Below are 21884 nucleotides of genomic sequence, written 5' to 3' on the forward strand. Positions count from 1 at the left end.
GCCACTTCCAGTCATATTTTTACTACTCTAGTAGTATCTGATAGAAGTAACTTGTACCCATTTACTAGTTAACACCTTGCAGCTTTATCCATTTTTCCTCATCTTTTCAAGCAGATAATACAGATTTCTGCACCCTTTTAAGATTTTACAGCAATGTTCAGAAGAGTATTTAAGAAGAAATTTGCTTTTTCCTCAATAGTTTCAATTCTGAATGAGGTCAGGAAGATATTCCTGTAGTAAAAGAAGAAGCCCCTTCTCCTTCCACAGGTACCTAACAAACTAAAAGTGAAAAAAAAAAGGAAAAAAAAAAGAGAGGGCAGAAACTACATATTAATTTGCTTTAGTGTGCTTGAGTTACTATTTATTCTAAACTAGCAGTGATGTGCAGATGGAAGGATCCAGCTGTCCACAGTCCTGTTTGCCCTCTGCCCCAGGAAACGCTCCTGGACATTCACACAAGAACAAGGAATAAGTTCTCTGTGGTAGCTCACCTGGTCATTAAAGATCAGTTCAAACCAAGGATTTTAAATCTCTTATTCTGAGTAACCAGCTCTCCTGCCCAAGCATCATTTCCTTCAGAAATAATTTCACAGACATCAGATCCCAAGCATTCTTGAATTATTTACGGCCTGGAGGGTAACAAATCTTTTTCATGAATATCTGTAACCTCATACTAATAAATAATTAACTGTCTGCTCAATAACAGTACTAAGAATAAAAAAGCATTAAATTTCACAATATGGACAAATTTTTTTAAAACTTTTCTGTTGAGTCTGCTTATATATTCCAGGAATGCTAAGGTTTGATGTATCAAGTGTTCCAATATTAAGAAATTCCAACTAATAACATGACCAATAAAATTTATTAAGGATTATATTTACAACTATTTACATATCCCTTCTAGAGGTTAATATTAAAATAGACAATATACAATTTAAGAATTTTAATTCAAAGGCATTTTGTTGGAAAAAATAGGCTCTATTACGAGACCACCATATAAGAGCAAAAGGGTTGGGTTTTTTGTTTTACACAAAAATATTTTCAGAATAGGAAGTCGTAGGTATGGCATTACAACAGCAGACTAATATGAAATATGATTTTGTAAGTATTACAACGGTTAAGGTATCAGTTATTGAGGGGAAGGAGTTCAGAGTCCTGTGGAGCATGCAATACAGTTCAATCCTTTTACAGTTATGGTGATGAAACAAGCAGCTAAATCAAACGCATGCCATACAAAAAGGAACTGCCAACCAGGAACACACTACACTTAATAAAAACAACAACTTTGGTCCAATAAAACATTAGACAAAAACAGTTTTACAGTTAAAATATCTGTTTTATACAGGTTTGAACATTAATTACAAGACTATTTACATTTGCACAATATGTATAAAATAAATTATTTAAAAATGAAGACAATATTACATCTTTTTCCAAAAAGAAATCTGTACAGTAATTTACAAAACATAAGATGATTGATAATTTTCCTCCAAGTCTTACACTTTCTTCCACAGGCTCTCTCATCATTCTTCTGTGGGAGTTCAACTGTTACTGAAGTTTCATAATACAAAGCTTTATAGCAGATTTTAAGTATCGTTTGCTTTTTGGTGGATGTTTTAGTTATTAACAGCTTCCAGCGCTGTAAACTCACCAGGTTTTGTCATCTTTTTCAGCAATAAACTCTAAAGCTACAGGCAATTTTAATATACAGATAACAGCAGTTACTGGAAATCTGAACTTAAAATTAGCATCCATCTTCTGTGTTTGAGCAAGTGTCTGTGCCACACGTCTCTGTAGGAACACCTGAATTACTGAGAAAGGTGGTGTTCCACAGAATTAAGTGCTCTGTCTCAAAAGTAAAATACCTTTGTGCATCACTGCACCTCAGTCTCTAGCTGTCCATGGGGAGGGGAGAGCCAGATGGTGCTGGTTGTCATATGGGTGTCAATTCAAAGTCATCATTAACATCAACAAGAGGAACATAAAACTCTTGAATTTCATAAATGCTGATGGATTTGTATGTAGCAGGATCAAGCTCTTGCAGTTTAAGCTGCCACTCCAGTCTCTGCACCGCGTTCAGCGCTGCTGCTTCGTGCTGCTGCCTCATCAAAAGGCACGTCTGGTTTAAAATCGAGAAAGAAGTTATTGAAATATTTGAAAAAATATTGCAACAAGTTCAAACACAGGAATTATCTCTAATAGCCTCTCTGGTGATAGTAAATAATACTAAATAATAATAAATAATTCCCCCAGTATATATATTTAGAAATTTGCAGAATATTCCATTACACTACATGGCAACTAAAGTCAGTTTTTTCCTATACTGATAGACCTTCCTTTGTGTTGCCCCCACAAAAGCCCATGATACTGCACACAAATCTACTATATATTCATCTCATCTTCATAATGACATTAATTTTGGTTTGCTTTGTTTTCAAAGTGGAAAGACCAAGGAGTGTACCTTTAATTTGTCAAACTTATCATCAACGTCCTGCAGCCATGACATGAACTGTCTCGCATTAAATCGATCCCTCACCGATGCTTTGCTGTCATCAGTCTGAAAAAAACAAAAATTTACTCAAAATTGATGATTCAGCCTTAAACATACTTTAAAACACAATACCTACTCAGTGGAACATAAACAATCCCACAAACAGTGCTTTCCATGGAAAACCAGATTGAAAGTACAAAGGTATATAAAAGTATAAATGTTGATCCAACACTTCCACTGTGAGCCAGCTGCCCACTAAAAACAGCTATTTTCAGATTCCCTCAAGCTATTTACTGGTTTTGAAATTTAGAGTGGGAAGCTTAAAGATTTATACCTTAAAGTCTTAACTAATAAAGTCAGATCCTTCCACAAAATTACTGTCTCTCTTTTTTCTCTTTAAAATTCAGTAACAAATCAAATCAATAGCCTCCAGGGAAAAGCAAAACATTTCCTTTATTAATAAGGAAAACTTGAGCAGCCTGGTTTAACTGACTACACAAGTATTGAATGCAATTAAAAAAATATTTTTTCCATCACAATCCCCAAAAAGAGATTAAAAAAAGTGAGACCTGTCCTACGTCCTGCTTAATGAAATAGTTTGTTTTTTGTTTTTTTTTTTAAATTCCAACCACTGGATAAGGATTTGGAATGTCACATCTGCCCACTCTGAGAAACCAGATATACTCTATACATAGTCCTAAAGCCAGACTGTGCCAATCTAACATTTCAATAATAACCACTAAATACAAGAAGCTGCTGTTCCTCTTTCAGGGAGAAGACACTGCAGGAATTTGTACACTGTAGCAGAAGGAACAAAAAGAAGCCAAATCAAATGCACCAAGATTGACCCTTCTACAGCACAAAATTAGTACTTGCTAATGGGGTAACAGAAATATGGCAGAATGCATTGCAACACAATGTTTTCTTATTCATCTACATTCTTCCCGTTAAACAGATTTAAATCAAACCATCCAAAGTTGGTAGTATAAAAATTTATTTCAATTACATAAAAAAATTATTTAATAATTTTCTGAAAATTATATGTAATGTAATTTCCTAAGAAAAATTACCATAGACTGAAATGCAAAACCATTGAAGCAGTGAGGGGAAAGGACAGGCATTTTATTACTGCTCTTGCTATTATACAGATGGTCAAAAAAATGGCAATACGTGGGGGGACACACAACACCTCAGTATCTCTTCCAAAAATAGGATTCCTTTTGTTTCACAAAATTCAGATACAGAATCAGCTTACTTAAAACAAATTGTAAAATGTTAACTACAAAATTGCAGTTATGTGCACAACTCATGTACTCCTCATCTCTGAAAAGCTCGAGGCCTATGAATTGGAGCAGAAATAAAGCAAAGGATATTTGGAATTTTGGAAAAGAAAAATTTTTGTCCTGTCAGTTAGAAGTACTAAGGAAGCAATGCTTTAAAAATTTATCTGTGTAAGCGGGACAACAATACAATCTCCATAAACTGCTATCTCCTGCTGAATCACCTAGTTGGGCATAGCTCTAGTTCTTCAAAGACTGGGGAAAAATGCAGTAATTGACTGAAGAAACACTGGAAGCTGTAATAATTCTATAAAGAGCTCCAGAACTAATGTAAAATCTCCCATATCTTAGAAATATATGTGTTTCATTTTAAAATGCCCAACATCCAATGAATCAACACTTTTATTACACCCAAAACATCAACATTTCCTCCTTGCATTACGTGCTTCTCTCACAGTCACTGTAACAGGTGTTGAACAATGGTTCTGTGCTTGTTGGAAAAAATGTCCACAAAATACCAACACCACGAGATTATTTCATCTTAGAGATACAGCTGCAGCCAACTTTTGAGTGACAGTCCATACAACATACACAGATTACAAAGCACATTGCTTATTTTATGTTTTAATCAGGACTAAATACCCATATTGAACATGTAAATAACATGGCACAAGAAAGTCATATGGAGCTTAAAGTAATTTTGAAAAAGGTTATTTCATCTGGTAGCATTTAACATTTCACTGTTGGTCATCTGTTTTTTATGGTACAAGTCTAGTGACTGCCTTGTACAGAGGAGGAAAGTATAATGTGGATACGTCCACAAAACATTTCCAAATTTTATAAATCAATTTCATGACTTCACACACTACTGCATTCCAATTATCTGGATTACTGATAGGTGTGGTCTTCTATGCTGATAATTCTTTACTCTTGTTTAAGCTGTATTTGTAAGCTTCAAAAACATGTTCTGTTTATGACTGAAATATGTTTTTTTTGTAACAAAATCAGCAGAGGAATTTTCTTATTTTATCCATCTCATAATTCCTGAAGGTGAAAGAAAACCAGACATGGTACAAACAGAAAAACCACATACATACACCTATATCCTCCTATTACTGCACACCCATTTGAGGCCCTATTTAGTGGGCATAATCTTAATTCCAGGCAAATCAATGACAATTCTGCTATGGGAACAGAATTCTCTCCAAATGCTTGAGCCAGGCTAGCCAGACCTTTTGTCTGAAGATGTGAAGGACAAATCTTTACCTGAGCATCCAGAGGCACATTGTACACCTCAGCATCCAGCAGCACAGTGCAGGCACTGAAGGGCAGAGTTTGATTAGCCAAGGTCCTGGCTGCTCGGTAGTGAACACGTAGAACCTCTTGCTCATTAGAGACAATAAGCTTTTCCTAATTAAGGTATCAACATATAAATACATATTTAGTAAGTTAAGCATTCATAATAATGTCCACTAATTTTAAACATTTCTTTTTAGGGCTTACACTTTTGAAGAGTGTGAGAAATGGGCTGCTGAAGGTAGGAGAGATTGCTCTTCTAATCAAATCTGAAATTTCAGTTTAATGATGCAGAGTGTCCTGTGGATGTCAGAGCTGAGAACACCTTGTCCTTAGCCCCAGCCTCCACTGAAGGCTGAGTATTTCCACTTACTGAGGCAAGTTCTGGTTAATGAGGGTGGTGAAAGATGAAAGATAGGAGGAGCATAGGGTTGGGATACAGACTTGTGAATGTAACTGTATGAAGCCTTTTACTCTAGGCACAGTGGCCAAGCAAATTGAAGCAGAAATATTTGAAGGATAATTTTTTTTAAACAACATGCAATAACTCCCTAAATTCACAGCTCCATAAATACTCTTTCCTAAACTGAGACAAGAAAAATACAACTCACTTGACAAAGCTTGACTTACAGTTGTATGAAGTGGATTTCATTTGAAGAACAGCCCATGTGAGCAAAATAACTATGAATATGCAAATTTTTTTAAGACACAGTTTGTATGTGTTTACTGCTCTGCAATCAAATGGCTCTAATTTTTATCAAAATAAAAGAAGGTGGATTATAATATTATAATATATTTCCTGTTTTTCAGAAGACAGGAAAAGAAGCACCCCTCCTTTGCTTAGAACCATAGAGTCTGGGTTGGAAGGGACCTTAAAGATTATATAGTTACAACTGTCCAGCCATGGGCAAGAACACCTTCCACTAGACCAATTTGTTTAGTGCTCCACACAGCCTGGCCTTGAACACTGCCAGGGATGGGGCATCCACAGCTTCCCAGGGCAAGCTGTTCCAGTACCTCACCACCCTCACAGTAAGGAATTTCCTTCTTAATATGTAATCTAAATCTCTCCTCTTCTGGTTTACAACGGTACCTCCCCTTGTCTTATCACTATTTGCCTGTGTTAAAAGTCACTTTCCTTCTTTTATATAAGCCCCTTTCAATACTGAAATGGCCTGATGAAGTATCCCCAGAGCCTTCTCCTCTCCAGGCTGAGCAGCCCCAGCTTTCTCAGTCTGCTCTCCATAGGAGAGGTGCTCTAGCCCCCTCCTCAGTTTCATGGCCCTCCTCTGGACTCACTCCAACAGGTCCATGTCCTCCTTCTGCTGGGGACCCCAGAGCTGGATGCAGCACTCTGAGGGGGCGTATCTCACAGAGCAGAGGGACAGAATCGCCTCCCTCACCCTGCTGGCCAGAGTGTTCTTAGTCGCAACTGATTTCAGTCAGAACTTAACTACATTTACAAACTGTGTGCTTCTTATTTTACATTTCTCACTGAATTACTAAATTCAAGTAAAACCCCTCCCTAAGCTGGGTTTTTTAAGTCACGTTGAAATTGTCAATTGAAAAAGCAGCACACTGGGTTTCATGTGGCAGCTCATATAATTATGTGTAAATCCTTATGATACATCTGTGTCAGAAAGGGGTCCTGCTTGCGCCCACAAGCTATCTGGCTTATGATATTAGCACCTAAAGCTAGGTTACCAAGGAAAAAGGGCAACCTAAAAATAAAGAATACTCCTAAACCAGGAATATTTTATCTATTTCTGTGTTCAAAATCAGTGATGCCTACAGATGTAGCTCTAATATAATTTTAGGCAGTTTCTGAGCAGAATGTTACCAAACATATTTTAGTCTTAGAGCCATATGTGTCTCCTCTCAATACAGAATTTACTATGTCTTCCATTCTTTTAACTCAATTTGGTTCTTAATTCTACAACCATCATTAGCTTTCAAAACTACAGTGTGAATCTTCCTTCCCACTGCCTTTAGGATAAATCTGGGACACAGCTCAAAGCAATTAACAGGAAAAAGCTGCTATGTCACCAACTTGAGGGTTCTGCTAACAGCTGTTCAAACCATTTTTCCCCACTTAGAAGTTATTTAGAATTTAAACATATAGAAGTTTCTCCAATTAATACATTTGGATAGAAAGAGGATTACTTTTAAACCTTGTTAAATTGACAAAAATGTAGTCTGCTCATTGAAAAGGCAAAAAATCTTAAAGCTTAAATCCAGGACATAAAAAAATAAATTAGTCTTACCCTTTCAATACTGTGCTGTAAACGTAGTTTCATCCTTACAACCTCCTGTTGTTTAAATAGTTCTTTAAGCGGGTCTGACAGTGATGGAGGTGGTGTAATCTGTGGAAAAAGTTTTATAAATAATACAGTGAATATGTATTTAACATGTTTAGGCAGTGCTTACGTGATCTATTAAAAAAAAAAAAAACAAACCCAAGAAACAATAAGCAATGTGTTTTTTTAAGAAAAAGAGCAGCTTTTAACTTCCATTAATTATGTGAATTCAATGTGTTTGCAGTAAAAGATTTTAAGGATTCCATACTATAAAATTAATAAACCCAAGTAAAAAAGGCATTTCAAGCTGTTTAGTGCTTTTGACCAGTCATTATCAGCATTCCATAACTGTTCTTTTTAAAAGGCTGTACTGTAGAATATAGTAAGAATACAACTTGCTTTCAGCTTTAAAGACTCTTTACAGCACAGATGTTCATTCTCAGAAGGTAAAAACTGCCTAGCAAAATGCAAGAGCAAAGTAAAAAAAAAGTATCGCTAAGAAACCCCAAACCACTTGATATATTTATACAATGGCAACAGCATTTTTTACCGCACAAAACATAACCAACCATATTCCCAATATCATCAGTTGCAATCACTCAGAACACAGGCAAGCACAAAAAGCAGACTAGAGACCCAAACAGTAGCTTGAAAAACTGTTTCTTCCCGTCAGTTATTCAAGGAAGTTTTTAAAAAAACTTACTCCTTAAAAAGGAAATAATTAAAAAAAATCAAATAGACTTGAGTGACATATCAATGCTGTTATTGATTTGCTATACTGTAAACATTTTGCATCTTCAGTCAATTATAGTAAACAACCAGAATTACTATCTGGTCTGAGCTGTATGAAAAACACTGACAAGGCACCTGGAGCCCTCCTGGCAACTGCAGAAATCAGATGGTTTTTGAGATGTAACTAAAAACATCTTGGGAGTTTTAAGGCTCCACCTAAAGTTTACTTCTCTTTATGCCAGTTCTATCTCACAGTTCAGCGTAGGCTTTAACAACTGACAGATCTAAGAGCACTGATACTGATTTGTAAAGACCCATTCAAACTAAATGAAACACTGCCTACTACCACTGATACTCAAAAAACCACAGCTCAAATACATACCTGCAGTTACTATACTCCACCTTGTATCTAACACACATAGAAGATAAATAACTCTTTCAATAAAATAGATCCTTCAACTGTCAAGAAGTAATAAATCCTTTATGGAAATACAAACACTGTAGATTAAACTAGATTGATACTAATAATCTTGCACCTATACATTCCAGTAACAAAGTGATTTATGTACCAGAAGAGCTTGAATTATTATTATATCAGAAAATTATTTCAGGACAATTTTTTCTCCAATTGGAAGTCATTCATTCCAGTCTCTGGAATTATGGAACATAATATGAATAACTGATTGCAATTCATTCCTTAAATTATTATAAGGTATAAAGTGACATTCAACTCCTTTACATTTCAAACTGCAGAATAGGATACACTTCATTTTTTTTAGTGAAAACAGTTTGGCTGTCAAACCAGTAATGCTTATCACATATGCCATTTTGTGTAAAACATCAGTATTAAAACCAAACATACCCCCTTATAGTCTAGTTTTTCCTGAAAACTTTGCATTCATGGTACGGTACAATAGTGCTTTCAATAAAATAAGACAGAATGCTTGTAAGTAATATCAAGCTTTAGTTTTAATAAACCCAAAACATCTCACAAAATCTCCGTTCTTTTGCTTACAGAAAAGCACACAGCTAAGAACCAAGACAGAGAATCTGACTATAAATAAGCTTTGGGTTTAGGCACCTAAATTCTCCAGAAATAAAAATTTCAGAGCTGGCAAGCATCCATATCAACTGATCAATTTCACAGAATCACAGAATGGTCTGGGTAGGAATTAGTAGGAATCTGGTAGGTCATTAGTTCCATGCCCTCTGCCATGAGCAGGGATGCCACCCACTAGACCAGGTTACCCCCAAGGCCCCATCAAATCTGACACTGAACACTTCCAGGGATGGGACAGCCACAGTTTCTCTCAGCAACCTGCTCCAATGTTTCACAGTGAAGAATTTCTTCCTAATACCTCATCTAAACCTGTCCTCTCTCAGTTTAAAGCTGTTCACCCTTGTCCTGTCACTGCATTTCAAGTATTTTAAAATGTTATTCCCTTAAATTTACAGATGGCTTAACAGCACAACAGAAATAAGAATCAACACCATAGAAATAACCTGACAAGGAGCTGATCATCTAGACAGCAGAGCTGCGTGGACTTTTATTTAAACATGCAGAACTCTGTTTCAGCAGATTATATTCAGCCCTCAGATTACATTCACACTTGTGTGACACTAAGAGGTCTCCATGACCCCAGAGATCCCTAGTGCCACTAGATATATCCATAAACTCTTCACTCCTGCCCAGCCCTGCACTATCTGCCAAAATGTACAGCTAAATATTAAGTTTGGTTGCAGTCATTCATGGAATGATCCATAAATGGATCCATATGGAAAAAATGGAAGTTTTTTCCTCTCTTCTTGGAAACTTGGGAAGAGTGAGCCTCAGATCCTTTAGAGACTGAACACAGGATTTGGGCAGTTGCACACCACCTGCTGGAAATTCCAGCTTGTGAACCAGCACTGGATTCAGACAAAGGAAATTGCTTTCTTTGAGACCAGAAAGTCTGCATTAAGGGTTTTGAGGAAGAAAAGTTGGAGGAGCCTCTTGGACCCTCTAGTCAAAGGAACTGTTACTAAACAGAACACAAGAAATTGTGTAGAGAAAATACAAACACATAGGTTGGACTTGCAAGAACAGAGCATGAAACTGAACACCACAGAAAAAAGGTGCCTTCTGTTTTTTGCATAACCAAACTACCAAACTATTTTCTCAAGGGCCCACACTCCATACAGAAGAGGGGGAAACAAAGGGGCCCTGCCTGCACCAGAGAATTCTCCGTTCCCAGTCTGAGAAATGACCCAGAAAAGCCAGACAGAACTTGGCCTTGTGCCTCTGCTCCACCTCACTTGGAGCCAGCCACCAGAGCAGGTTTGATTGGCGAGAGTTCATGTTCAAGACATGCCCTTCCCATCTCCAATACACCAAAATTCATTGGAAAATTTCCTGCAGGCCTTGCATCCTTCAAAACAACTACAACAAGAGCATCAATTCTTCACTCTATAAACCTTCAATCCTCATTTGTGCCTGCTACAAACCTACACACTTCCATGGCACCCAAACAACTGGCCTGCTCTAATGGTCTATTTCAAGCATTTTGAAAACAAGTTTCTGGCAATACCCCTAAAATTAGATTTTACCACTTGAGTTTCTACAGCAGTGCCAGGGAGACCAGTCAGAATCCCTTTTACCAGAAATGCAACTGCTAGATAGCCATTCTGGCATTGAATCATCCTGGTACCTCCTCTCAGGAGACAATTCAGATAAAGATGACAGAATCCTGAAGAACATGGAACAATCTGAAAGGCAACAGAGCCCAAGTACAATTGAAATTTAATCTGTTAGAAGATTCAGACTTGTTTCCTTCTATTTTGAATTGACCTGATATCTCCTACCTTATGTTTGGTATTTGTACTGGTGAAAGAGAAGCCATAATTCATACATGAACACTCTCACAGCCTTAGGTGATCCAGGCTGTAAATTACAATATATAAACAAGGCTGTGGAAACAAGGTTTTAGCACACCATCTCCTGGTTCCCACCTACAGCATGTTTGAAGTTTATCAGATAAACTACAGTGCATGATTAAAATTCCAATGCAGAGAACAGTATGTTACACCAACCATTCTGAGTCTCAGAGTGTCAGAGCTAATATATGGTCTCCACATAGACCCGCACAAAGGATATCTGTAACACAGGAATAATTAAAGAAAGAGTATCTACTTTCTTTCTATAAATAAATAATTAATAAATAAATTGATGAGGAAAAAATTTGGTTAACAGAGACTCATGAAAGAATCTAAGGAAAAAACTGTAAAACAAACTCGACAAAAAGGTAATTTTTACAGTTCCTAATTAAATTTTGCATTATAAGTGTAACAACATGTTATTAATATTTCACTATTTCAGAGAGACTAAGCCTAGCCTTTATTCTCACTTTGTTGGACAATGTGTATAATAAACAAACACTCATTTCTGAGTATGAAATGATCCTTGGTTCAGCAACACTTCTTTTTATGGTATTCGTAACAGGAATTATTATAATTGTGATTTTCAGTGGTGACAAAATAAAATTATTAAACTGTGTACACAAGCAATTTCTGCCAATAAGTTAAATCTTAACTATTACTAATTTTTTAAGGAATCTATTTTTTCTGAAAGGAAACATGAAGAGATTTATCAAAATTGTACATTTACACAAGTGACAGCAATTAGGTAAAGCACTTAGTCACATTGGAGATTTTTCAGACAAACAAAACTGAATTCCTTAGATTGTCTAAGCAAAACTGAATTGCTTAGGGTATCTTCTTATTTAGAAAAAAAACCATGCTTTTTCTTACATTTTAATTCTAATGAAAATAACCACTAATTTCCTCGTAATTTATTTTGGCTTCTCAAAATTTATCTTCGTCCTTTTCTGCTTCTAGGAGCTTGAAATAAAAAGTTCCACCTGTTCTCTCTACATCTGTAGGATATTACCAGGACCATCAAATTGTATACAAAACAATTAACTGTTTGAAACATCATTACCAACAGAACATGTATGAGTAAGGAAGCAAACTAGAAATCTAAATTAGACAAAATTCAGTAATTTCAATCCTTCAATTACATATTTACATTTTTATTGAATTTTTTTAAAGAGGTTTTTCTTTTCTACAATTAATTAAAAGCCATTGAGAACAGGAAACACACATCTATCTCTGGTATTTTCTGAAACTGGTACTTGAGACTTTGCTCTCAAATACCTACATTTATTTTCATTAACTGCAGAGTCCTTATTATACACAGCAACAGAGACAGGAAGGAATTATAAGGCAGTGCTTAAATATCAAGTCAAAAAAACCCTTCTCCTTATGGTGTCTACACACAGTGCCATTTCTGATAGGGAACTGAATGAATTCTATTGCTCAGGTAGGAGATGGGCCAGGGAAAAATATATGCCATGCTTTTCTACTTTCCACTTATCCCAAATTAAGCACTGAAGTGTGATTCCAAAGCAGTAAGCTGTAGCTTGGAAACAGTATGTACTTGACTAGCAGCAGCTTTAAAAAAAAAATTAAATCTATGCTTCCAGTGATAAAGATATTACAGAAGCTGCCACAGCTACTGAGAAAGATTTTTAGACTTGGGAAGGCTGACTGCCTGGTACATTGTGGTGAAGCTTACCATACAGCCTTGGGCACTTACAGACCTTGTCTGTAAGTCATCTTACCCAACTTTCCTCAGACTATAACTGGCCTACTAATTCCAAAAAAAATGCTACAAGAAAAACCCCCAGAGAACAAACAGCTTGTACAAGGAATTAAGACTAGCTGTGTAATGAAGCAAACATATGTAAATGTACACATTAAACTTCCATTCATTGCTTCATCAAAAAATCCTCAACTCTACTGGAAAAAGCTAAAGCTTTTTTACTTTCAGGTAAGGGTGAGTTATCTGAGATGAGCTGACATAGTAACTTGTCCATTCAGAAATGGAGAGCTTAGACATAAACAACTGTTCTTCAGTAAGAAGGAAAAAACCTTGACACTATTTAATAAAATTATGAACACTTTATACTGATAGATTTTAAAAGCCAGGACATAGCAGATTACATCTGCTGCTTTTGAGATAGCTGGCAGGCACTCTCCTACTTAAATCACTCAGTGATGGACCTAGTATGTTGAAGCACTGCACATCCACCCCCCTCCAAATGAAACAGCTTTGTCTAATTAGTTTTAATGAAATTATTGATGTCAGAAATTTAAAGAAGCTCTCAATAATTGACTTCACTTCTGAAAGAGTGGGCTTTACCTACTCTGAAATACAGTATTTGTCTGTGTGCCCCTGACAGGTGCCACACATGGTATGTCTTATAGTGACTGTGGAACAACCATTTGTATTTCCACTGAATGTGGCCTTTAAATATGATACTATTAATCAATATTAATTTGACATATGTCAGCTTACTGCTTTCAGCAGAATATTCAGAAGCAAGTTAGGAAGAATATGGAAGTTACAAAAATAAAACCAAAACATGCCTTTCATTCCACTGCATATTGAAAGACCATGTTACTTACAGTTGGGATGCATATCTTGCTCAGGGGATTGCCATCCAGCAGGTAGGAGCCGTTGAAGGTCACATATTCATCATAATATTGAGGTGCCTGAGGAATAACACTGCATAGCAATTTGCGCTTCTCTTCTATTTTCTTCCTTATGTGCAAGTATTCAAAATAGGGGTTTGCTCTCTCAGAACTGTATGGCTGAATCTCTTCAAGTTTCAGAGAATCAACAATAGCTGCCAGTGACTGCTGGGTCTTCTCCTTGGCCTGCAGCAAAGAAGGGTTCGCTTGCACAGGTTGAGGCACGCGTGACACCTTCCTTTTACGTGGATGATGTACCTGAGCATCATCATCTTCAGTTAATCTAATTCTTGCTTTCATAGATGCTGATGATTCAGACTCTTTTTCTGATGTTTGTGTACAGCCAAGAGGATTCTGCCTGCCCTGGTTAGCAAGTAAATTTGCTCTGTTCCTTGTGATTCTTTGCGGTACTTCTTGCTGTTCCATCTTCTGATCCTCAGCAACTTCTTCTGCTTTAACAATTTGGCTGTATTTATGCACCTCTTCCTGTGTAATCTGCTGTGAACTATTTTCCAAATTGGATAGAGAGGAGTACTGTGGTGGATCATCTCCCAACACATTTTCTCTGTCTGCAGTGCAGGGGCTTTTATTAACCAATTCATTTGTAATTCCCTTTGACATTCCTGAACTTAGTTCACAGAGATCAGCACTGGCTTCACTATCAACAACATGCACAGAGATCAACTTTTCTTGTTGGTCTTTTTCATTTCTAATATCTGAAGTATCTGCTGTGTTACCATCCACTTCTCTCAGGGCATTCTCACACACAACTTTATTGAATGAGGAAAAATTCACATTTAACTGTGAATTGCTATCACTTTCAGGAGCATCTTTCTCTAATGGTACCATTGGTAAATCATTCATCCTTTCATAGCTCTGTGAAACATCTTTTGCAGAGCTCTCAGAATATACAGCCATGGGTGCATCAGTCTTCTTAATGGCTGAAGGAAAGAAAGCATTTTCCATCTCTCTGGTACTAGTAGCATCTGTATCCAAAGCAGAAGTTGTAGTCTGAACTAGATTTTGCTGCTGTACAAATGATGAATCTTGACTGATAATGCCTGGTAAAGAAACGTGTTTTGACACAACTGGAACTGGCTGGATAGGTAAAGAACAAGGCGACTGTGAAGGCAAAAATGATGCAGATTCTTGAGTACTGGAACTTCCCTTAATTTCAGGGTGCTGAGGCAAAAATTCAGATACTTGTTGATCTTTTAATGTCCTGCTCTCAGAATTATGCACTGCTATAATGCTTTTAGCATCTTGCTCTAATGCACCACAACCCAAGCTGTTAGAGTCATTGTTTAATGAATTAAGTCTGTCAAAAGGCACATCCCACAATTTGGTTTGTTGAGTCACACCACTTTGATAACATGGCTCTAAAGGCATGTTAGAGTCTTCTGAAGGGCTCATCTGTGCGGTATCTTTAATGGTACCTGTCCCTGTTGTTGCTTGCTTGCTGCTAACAGCTCTATTTGGCGATGATGTGAAGTTTGACTGCAGAACAGTCACACTGCTTTGAAAATCTCTTTCAAGTGTGCTGCACGGTAGTTCTGGTTTAGGAGAAGTGCTACTGTAAGTCTGAACTGATGGCATAGTGTTCTGGTTGTTTTCTTCTGATGCTCGAGGCTGTTTGCTGTGTTCAGAAACTGCAGCAGGCATGCTGCATCTTCGAGCCTCTGTAACAGCTCTACTCTCATTTAAAACCAGCTTAACATCTTCAGCAGATGCTGACCTAACATACATTTGGGGAAGCCTGTTTGTGAAAGATGGCTTAACGCGATCTGGCAACTCAGCAAGACCATCGGCCTCTTTTTCCACAAGGGCTGGTGATTTGGCACTTGCAAAAAAAGGTGACTGTGAAAAAGACATTTGGGAATCAGAACCTTCTGGCATAAAGTCTGAATCATATTCTATTACAGGCCTTGGAGTAGTTACTGTGGTATGGCAAGAATCTTCAGAGCTTGCAACAGAAACCATGGACAGTGACCTGGAGCTCAGCCCCATCTTTTCACTTTCTGATTTGGGGGATCTATTTAAATTATCTAAAGCCAATGAAGGCTTTCCAACATTGACACTTCTTGTATCTACTGACTGTGATCTATTACTGGTAGCATCTTTCTGCTGTTTTTCCTTCATACAAACATCCGGCAACTCTGAACTTTTTGAACGAATCAATTCTTTGCCTTTGACTTCAGCTAATGAGTGCTTGGGTTTTTCCTTCATTTTGCTATGCTCTGAACAAGTGCGGTTTCTCAAACGTTCCTTCTCTTTCTGTTTTATTTTTTCTTTATGCTTTCTATGCCACTGCTCTATTTCCAGATCTTTAAGGCTAAGCATTCTTTCAAAACTAGTTTGCATTAAATCATCATTGACTAATCTTTTTTCTTTAGGCCGAGCATCCTTTGGTGCAGGAGCTGGTTTAGGCTTAAGTTTCTCATGTTCAAGTTTTAGTTTAAGCAAACTATTTTGATGCAGTTTATGCTTGTCTCTCTCTTTGTATCTGTCTATATCTTTATCCTTTTTATCTTTCTCTCTACCATCTGGAGTTTTCAACAAATCATCTTTTGGTTTTTCTTTCAAAGATGACAATTTGTCATGAACTGTTTTATTACTTTCAGTAATAGTGCACCTCCTTTCCTCTTGCATGTGTTTTGAGCTTGCTAATGATGAAGTCTCCTTGTCTTTGGACTTGTCTTTTTTTTCAAATTCCTTTTCTTTAGTTCTATTTTTTTCTGATTTAGTATATTCAGATTCTTTTTCAGACTGTTTAACTTTTCTTTCAGTACAGTGTTTTTCTTTGCTTTCAGCCCAATGTCTGTCTTTATCAGCCTTTTCTTTATCATGCTTCTTATCAGTTTTTTCTTTATTTCTTTCCTTGTCATCAACTTTTTTAAGAGCACCCATGCTTTTTACTTTATCATTTTCCTTATGGCACCTTTCTGCTTGCTGAAAACCGGACTTTTCCTTTACTTTCTCTGTATTTTCATTTACTTCTGCTTTTTCTTTCTCCATTTTGTATTCATGCTTTACCTTTTTCTCTTTTTCTCCATGTTTCCTTTCTATCTTTTCAACATCTTTTTCTTTGATTGAGAATCGCTTTTCTGTCTTTTCTTTATTTTCCTTAAAATTCTTTTCCTGCTTTTCAATATCTGTTTCTCTTTCTATTATATGCAGGCTGGCTGCCTCATCTTTAACACCAAAACAGAACAATTCAATTTCTTTATCTGCAAGTGCAACTTCTTTTTCTTCTTTTGCATCTTTTATTTTTTCATCCTTTAGAAACTTCTCATTTTCTTTTTTGTTCTTCTCTTTTTCTCTCTCATCTTTAATACTTCTCTCTTTCTGGAACTGTCTCTCCTTAACTAACTTATCTTCTTTTGTCACAGTTTTCTCTACCTTTGATTTTCTGTCTGAAGAAAGACATTCATGTTCTGTATTTATCAATGCATCATCATTTTCATCACTTTTGAAAAAGTTCTCTTTCCAAAATTCTCTGTCAAACTCAATATTTCTTTGTACCTCTTTAACATTATCTTTATGTTTGTGTTTCTCCCTCTCCCCATCCTGTTCCTTTTTGTGCTTTTCCTTTTCTCTTTCTTTGTGTTTTAATTTATGCTTTTTAAGCGTTTTACCTTCCTTGTCAATTTTTCTCAAAGTATACTCTGAATTCTCAAATGTTGAGCTGTTATCTTCCTCTTTAATTTTAGGGCTAGATTTTTCACCAAATTCCAAGTGAAAATCCTTTTGATGATGCTTGCTTTTTTCTTTGTGCTTGCAAGATTTGCCACTAGAACTCTCTACCAGATAATCAGAATCAGTGCTGTGATCATACCGAACTAATTCGGACTGCAATGTTATTTCAGAACCTCCTGGTGATAAGCAAGTTTTGGTGTTTTCTTGCTTTAATGGTGTTGACTGCTTTTCACTTAACCCACAGGGATGCTTTGGAGATTTTCCAGCAGTGATATGAAACAGTTGTAAAGAAGAATCTTCTTTTGAGGTGAAAGACTTCTTAAAGGTTTCTTCCTCTCTAGCTTTATCTAAAGAATCTAATCCAGAAGTAGCTATATTTGTTACTCTAGCATTTTCTTTTTCTTGCTTTACTTCTTGATTCTCTTTATTTTTGCTCTGATTTTTTACTTTCCTTTTAACTTTGCCCTTTTGCTTGTGTTCGTTTGTAACCATATATTCTTTCTTCACTCTGACATCAGAATTTGATGTCTCTGAAACAGAGCAAGGAGAGACCATCTTCTTGTCCTGAAGTATTTCTTCATCTGAACTTTCAGAACTTGAATACAGAACTCTGGAGGGTTTCTGCTTTTTATTTTTGAATGATTTTGAAAATACAACTTTTTCTTGTTTCACGAACAAGTTAGTCTTTTCAGCTTCAGTCTCATCTTCTTTCCTTGGGTCTTTTCTAAGAATATGTTTGTCATCGATCATTTTTTTCATTTCATCTTCATCATCATCTTTGAACTCATACTCATCTAGAGCAGATGGAAGTGGTGCCTTACTAGGGACTGTCTGTTTGCTGTTGTTGGCTACAGAGTCCTTTTCTGCTTCTGAATCACCATTCCCATCTACACTGGAAGGATTTACAGATGGAACTTCTTCAGAATCTAGAGTAAGGAAAGCAAAAATTAATTGAATACTCTTGGGGCACTTGTCACACTTCAGGATAAAAGAGTTCAGTTCAGCAGTCACCTCTTTACAAATGGAGAAAGAATAAAAACCTTTCTTAAACACACAACAAAAGAAGGTCTTTCTCTGTTTTAAGAGAAAACAGAAGGTCATGAAATCAAAGTTCTCCCCTCCCTTTACAGCTCTCACCAAGGCATGTAAAAATACTAATTAACATTTATATCTAATAAAAGTAATGCACTTCCAATTTTGAAAACCTCACCCATTGTACGTAATTCCTGTATGACCCGACTCTTTCAAAAGGACAATACCCTGCACAGACAGACTGTTGAGGAATCAATTGCTAAACAGTAACAAGTTTCTATTACACATATGTAAAAATATTTGTCTTAAGATTAATGCTTTCACTAAGCTGAAGTTGATTCTGTGAAGTGATGCCACAACTGTCCCTTAGAACAGAAGGACCATGCACAGTATTTCAGGTTATTCTAATGCCAAGAAAGTTAACACTACATCAGAACATAGGGCAATATGACTTTCTTCCCTTGAAGTATAATGAAACTTTGAATAGAAAACATTCCTAGGGGTTGAGTTTTATTTACTTGTCTGGGAAAGAGAAACCAACTTTTACAATCATGTGACATGATGGTCTTCTTCATGTGCTTTTCACAGATCACAGAATGGTTGAGGTTGGAAGGGACCTCTGGAAACCATCTTGTTCAACCCGCCCTGCTCAAGCAGGGACACCCAGAGCCAGCTGCCCAGAACCATGCTCAGAAAGCTTTTGAATTATCTCCAAGGACAGAGACTCCAAAGCCTCCTTGGATAACCTGTGACACTACTTGGTCATCCTCACAGTGAAAAAAAAGTTTTCTGCTCAAAAGGCACTTCCGTGTTTCACTGTACGCCCATTGCCTCTGGTCCTGTCACTGTGCACAGCTGACAAGAGCCCAGCTCTATCCTCTTTGCAACTTCCCCTCAGGTATTTTTACACATCAATAAGACTCCCCATAGCCTTTGCTTTACCAGGCTCCTCATCATCTTTCTGGTCCTTCCCTCCAGGGATCCAGAGGTCCTTCCCTCTGTCCATTATGTCAATGTCTCTTCTGGACTGGGGAGCCCAGAACTGGACCCAGCACTCCAGCTGTGGCCTCACCAGTGCTGAGCAGAGGCAAAGGATCACCTCCTTTGACCTGGAGGCAAATGTAGGAAAATTAGGCTCCTCCTAAAGCAGCCTGGGACACCACTGGCCTTCTTTGCAGCAAGGGCACACTGCTGGCTCACTGTCAAGCTGGTTTTGTTCACCATGACCCAGGGTCTTTTCTATAAAGCTGCTTTCCCAGCTGGTCAGATCCCAGTCTGCACTGCTGCTTGGATGGTTCCTCACTAGTTGCAGGACTTTGTACTTCCCCTTGTTGAACTACATGAGATTCCCATGAGCCCATTTCCCCAACACAGCGAAGTTCCTCTGGATGGCAGCACAACTCTCTGATGCACCACTTACTCCTCCTCAGAACCCCCAGTTCAGTGTCATTAGGAAACTTCCTGATGGTACACTCCACCCCAACCATTAATGAAAGTGTAACACAGGGGTGGGTGCACTATTGAGCCAAGGTACACAGGCACTTACTGGCCTCCAAATAAACTTTGTGCCACTAATCACCACCCTTCTGGCCCAGACATTCAGCCAGTTTTCAATCCACCTCATTTCTTTTACCTAAAAGATTCTGAATTGTTGAATATTCTGTGAAAGCCAAATGAAAAGTTCCTGTCTGGCACTCAAGTAAGTTACTCATGGTCAAGAATCTTTTGCTTCTGAGGAGGCAACAATTCTTTCTGTGCTCCAAGAGGTGTTACATACTCCTCAATCTGCAGAAACACAGGAGGGACCAAGAATTACTGCCTCCACTTCAGCAAGTTACTTACCTGGTTGCTCACAGAAACCAGTAGTTCCCCACCGGCAGGAACTTTTCTACACCGAGTAACTAAGTTACACCCACATGAAACACTGACTCCTAATTCATCTACTAAAGGTGGGAAGGAAGTGACTTGGGGGATATTTTTCACCATGAAACAAACCATCTCAGAAAACACACTGTATCATAATAAACATGGTGCTTTCCTCTGTATCTTTCTTTCATAAAACCGCCATTATGACATAGAGCTGATTTGCAAAGCGAGAATGGCTTATTAAAGACAGAGAGAAAAGTAAAAGAAAAAATAAATCAGAAAACACATTTCAGGCAATTCAATTGAAAAACTTAACTACCTCTAAAAATAAAAGTGGAAGACTACTTTAGCAATCTTAATTGTTACCTCCAGCAAGTCTTAATAGCTAACACTATGCAAAAGATTAAGGCCACTTAACCTTAGGTGAAATGATGCATTTAAGTATGCAATTAAATAGTTACTTTTACCTGAGCAACTGTCCTCATCATCAGAGATGGGCACCTCTCTTTTCAACAGCATTTCCAATTCTTCAGTTTCAGCAACATCAACAGGTCTTTCCCCATGCTTATTGGCTTGAAATGGATTTCCACCGTGTCGAAGCAACAGCTTCACAATCTGTAGCATTAAATAAATTATCTTTTAGGTTATCCACAACATATTACTTGACCAGCATAAAAATCCCTGTTGCACACAAGCCGTGAGTAACATGATAAGCAATCCTAAGTCCTATCTATGATACTGAGACTGGAAGGCAAAACTTCAGCAACTAAAACACAAAGTCCAGGTAGTACATACATAGTCTGCTCCATAAAGGAAGTGAATGGGAAGACCAGAGAGAGCAGCTCTCTGTTACACAGACACAGCATCATTATAAAAAAAATAAACAGGGGTCTTTTGTTCTTGCTGTTCTAGCATTTCTTCACACAACTTATCTGGTTCTCCACCTACCAGGCTCTATACTCCACTTGCTCCAAATTTTATTACACTTAAATAAGGAACAGATAAAATTTTACAAGTTGCAGTACCTATTGGTTTCCCCAGCAGTTCCAAAAAGCCCTGAGAGAGATCAAAGTACCTTACTGGAAGAACAAACCACTCCCCCCCACAACTGCATGTAATAAATCAAAATCATCAACTTGTCCATCATCAAGGGCAATAATTTGTTGACGTTACAGTGATACCAAGGCTACTGCATTTTCAGCACAGTGCCCAGTATTAATTACTTTTTCCCCCTCTATGTGTAAAGAATGTGGAAATTCAGCAGACAATGATGTAAAGTACAGAGCTCCATTTATCTTCTCCACTACGTGCTGATTGGTAAAATAAAAAATAATGAGAATATATATACAACAATTCTCTATTTCAGTGCCATAAATAGCATTTTAAAAAAATATAGGCTAAATACCTTTAAATATCTATAAACATGTATGTATAACATACACAAATCCACAGTATACTGTTAGGAGACATTTTTCTTTGGAGAATTCTATACAGTAAAAGTTTCTCAAAAAAATTCACTTAAGTACTTATTTACTAAGAAAGTAAAGGTGAAACTTTTAAATATTTAAGAAAACAGGTACTGCTAGAAAATATCTGGCAATAGAGGTCAGATGAAACAAAGAC

General features: G+C 37.2%; 1 protein-coding gene across 5 annotated transcripts in view; it reads right to left on the reverse strand.

The window, feature by feature from the left end:
• Positions 1 to 843: 843 nt before the first annotated feature.
• The window catches only part of ANKRD12 (ankyrin repeat domain 12), a 59361-nt gene continuing 38320 nt past the window's right edge, over positions 844 to 21884 (reverse strand). For 3 of the 5 annotated variants that reach the window (XM_033512214.1, XM_015618953.3, XM_015618954.2), the window contains 6 exons: positions 20729 to 20876; positions 13602 to 18289; positions 7332 to 7430; positions 5038 to 5181; positions 2462 to 2557; positions 844 to 2119 (listed from right to left, as the gene is read on the reverse strand). In XM_033512214.1, the coding sequence (XP_033368105.1) occupies positions 1934 to 2119; positions 2462 to 2557; positions 5038 to 5181; positions 7332 to 7430; positions 13602 to 18289; positions 20729 to 20876 (5361 nt within the window). In that variant the 3' untranslated portion in view covers positions 844 to 1933. Of the gene's footprint in view, positions 2120 to 2461; positions 2558 to 5037; positions 5182 to 7331; positions 7431 to 10783; positions 10842 to 13601; positions 18290 to 20028; positions 20146 to 20728; positions 20877 to 21884 lie in introns of those variants that run through there. The other 2 variants (XM_033512215.1, XR_004496057.1) reach the window with 2 other exon arrangements.

This window comes from Parus major, chromosome 2 (assembly GCF_001522545.3).
Source record: "Parus major isolate Abel chromosome 2, Parus_major1.1, whole genome shotgun sequence".
Lineage (NCBI taxonomy): Eukaryota > Metazoa > Chordata > Aves > Passeriformes > Paridae > Parus > Parus major.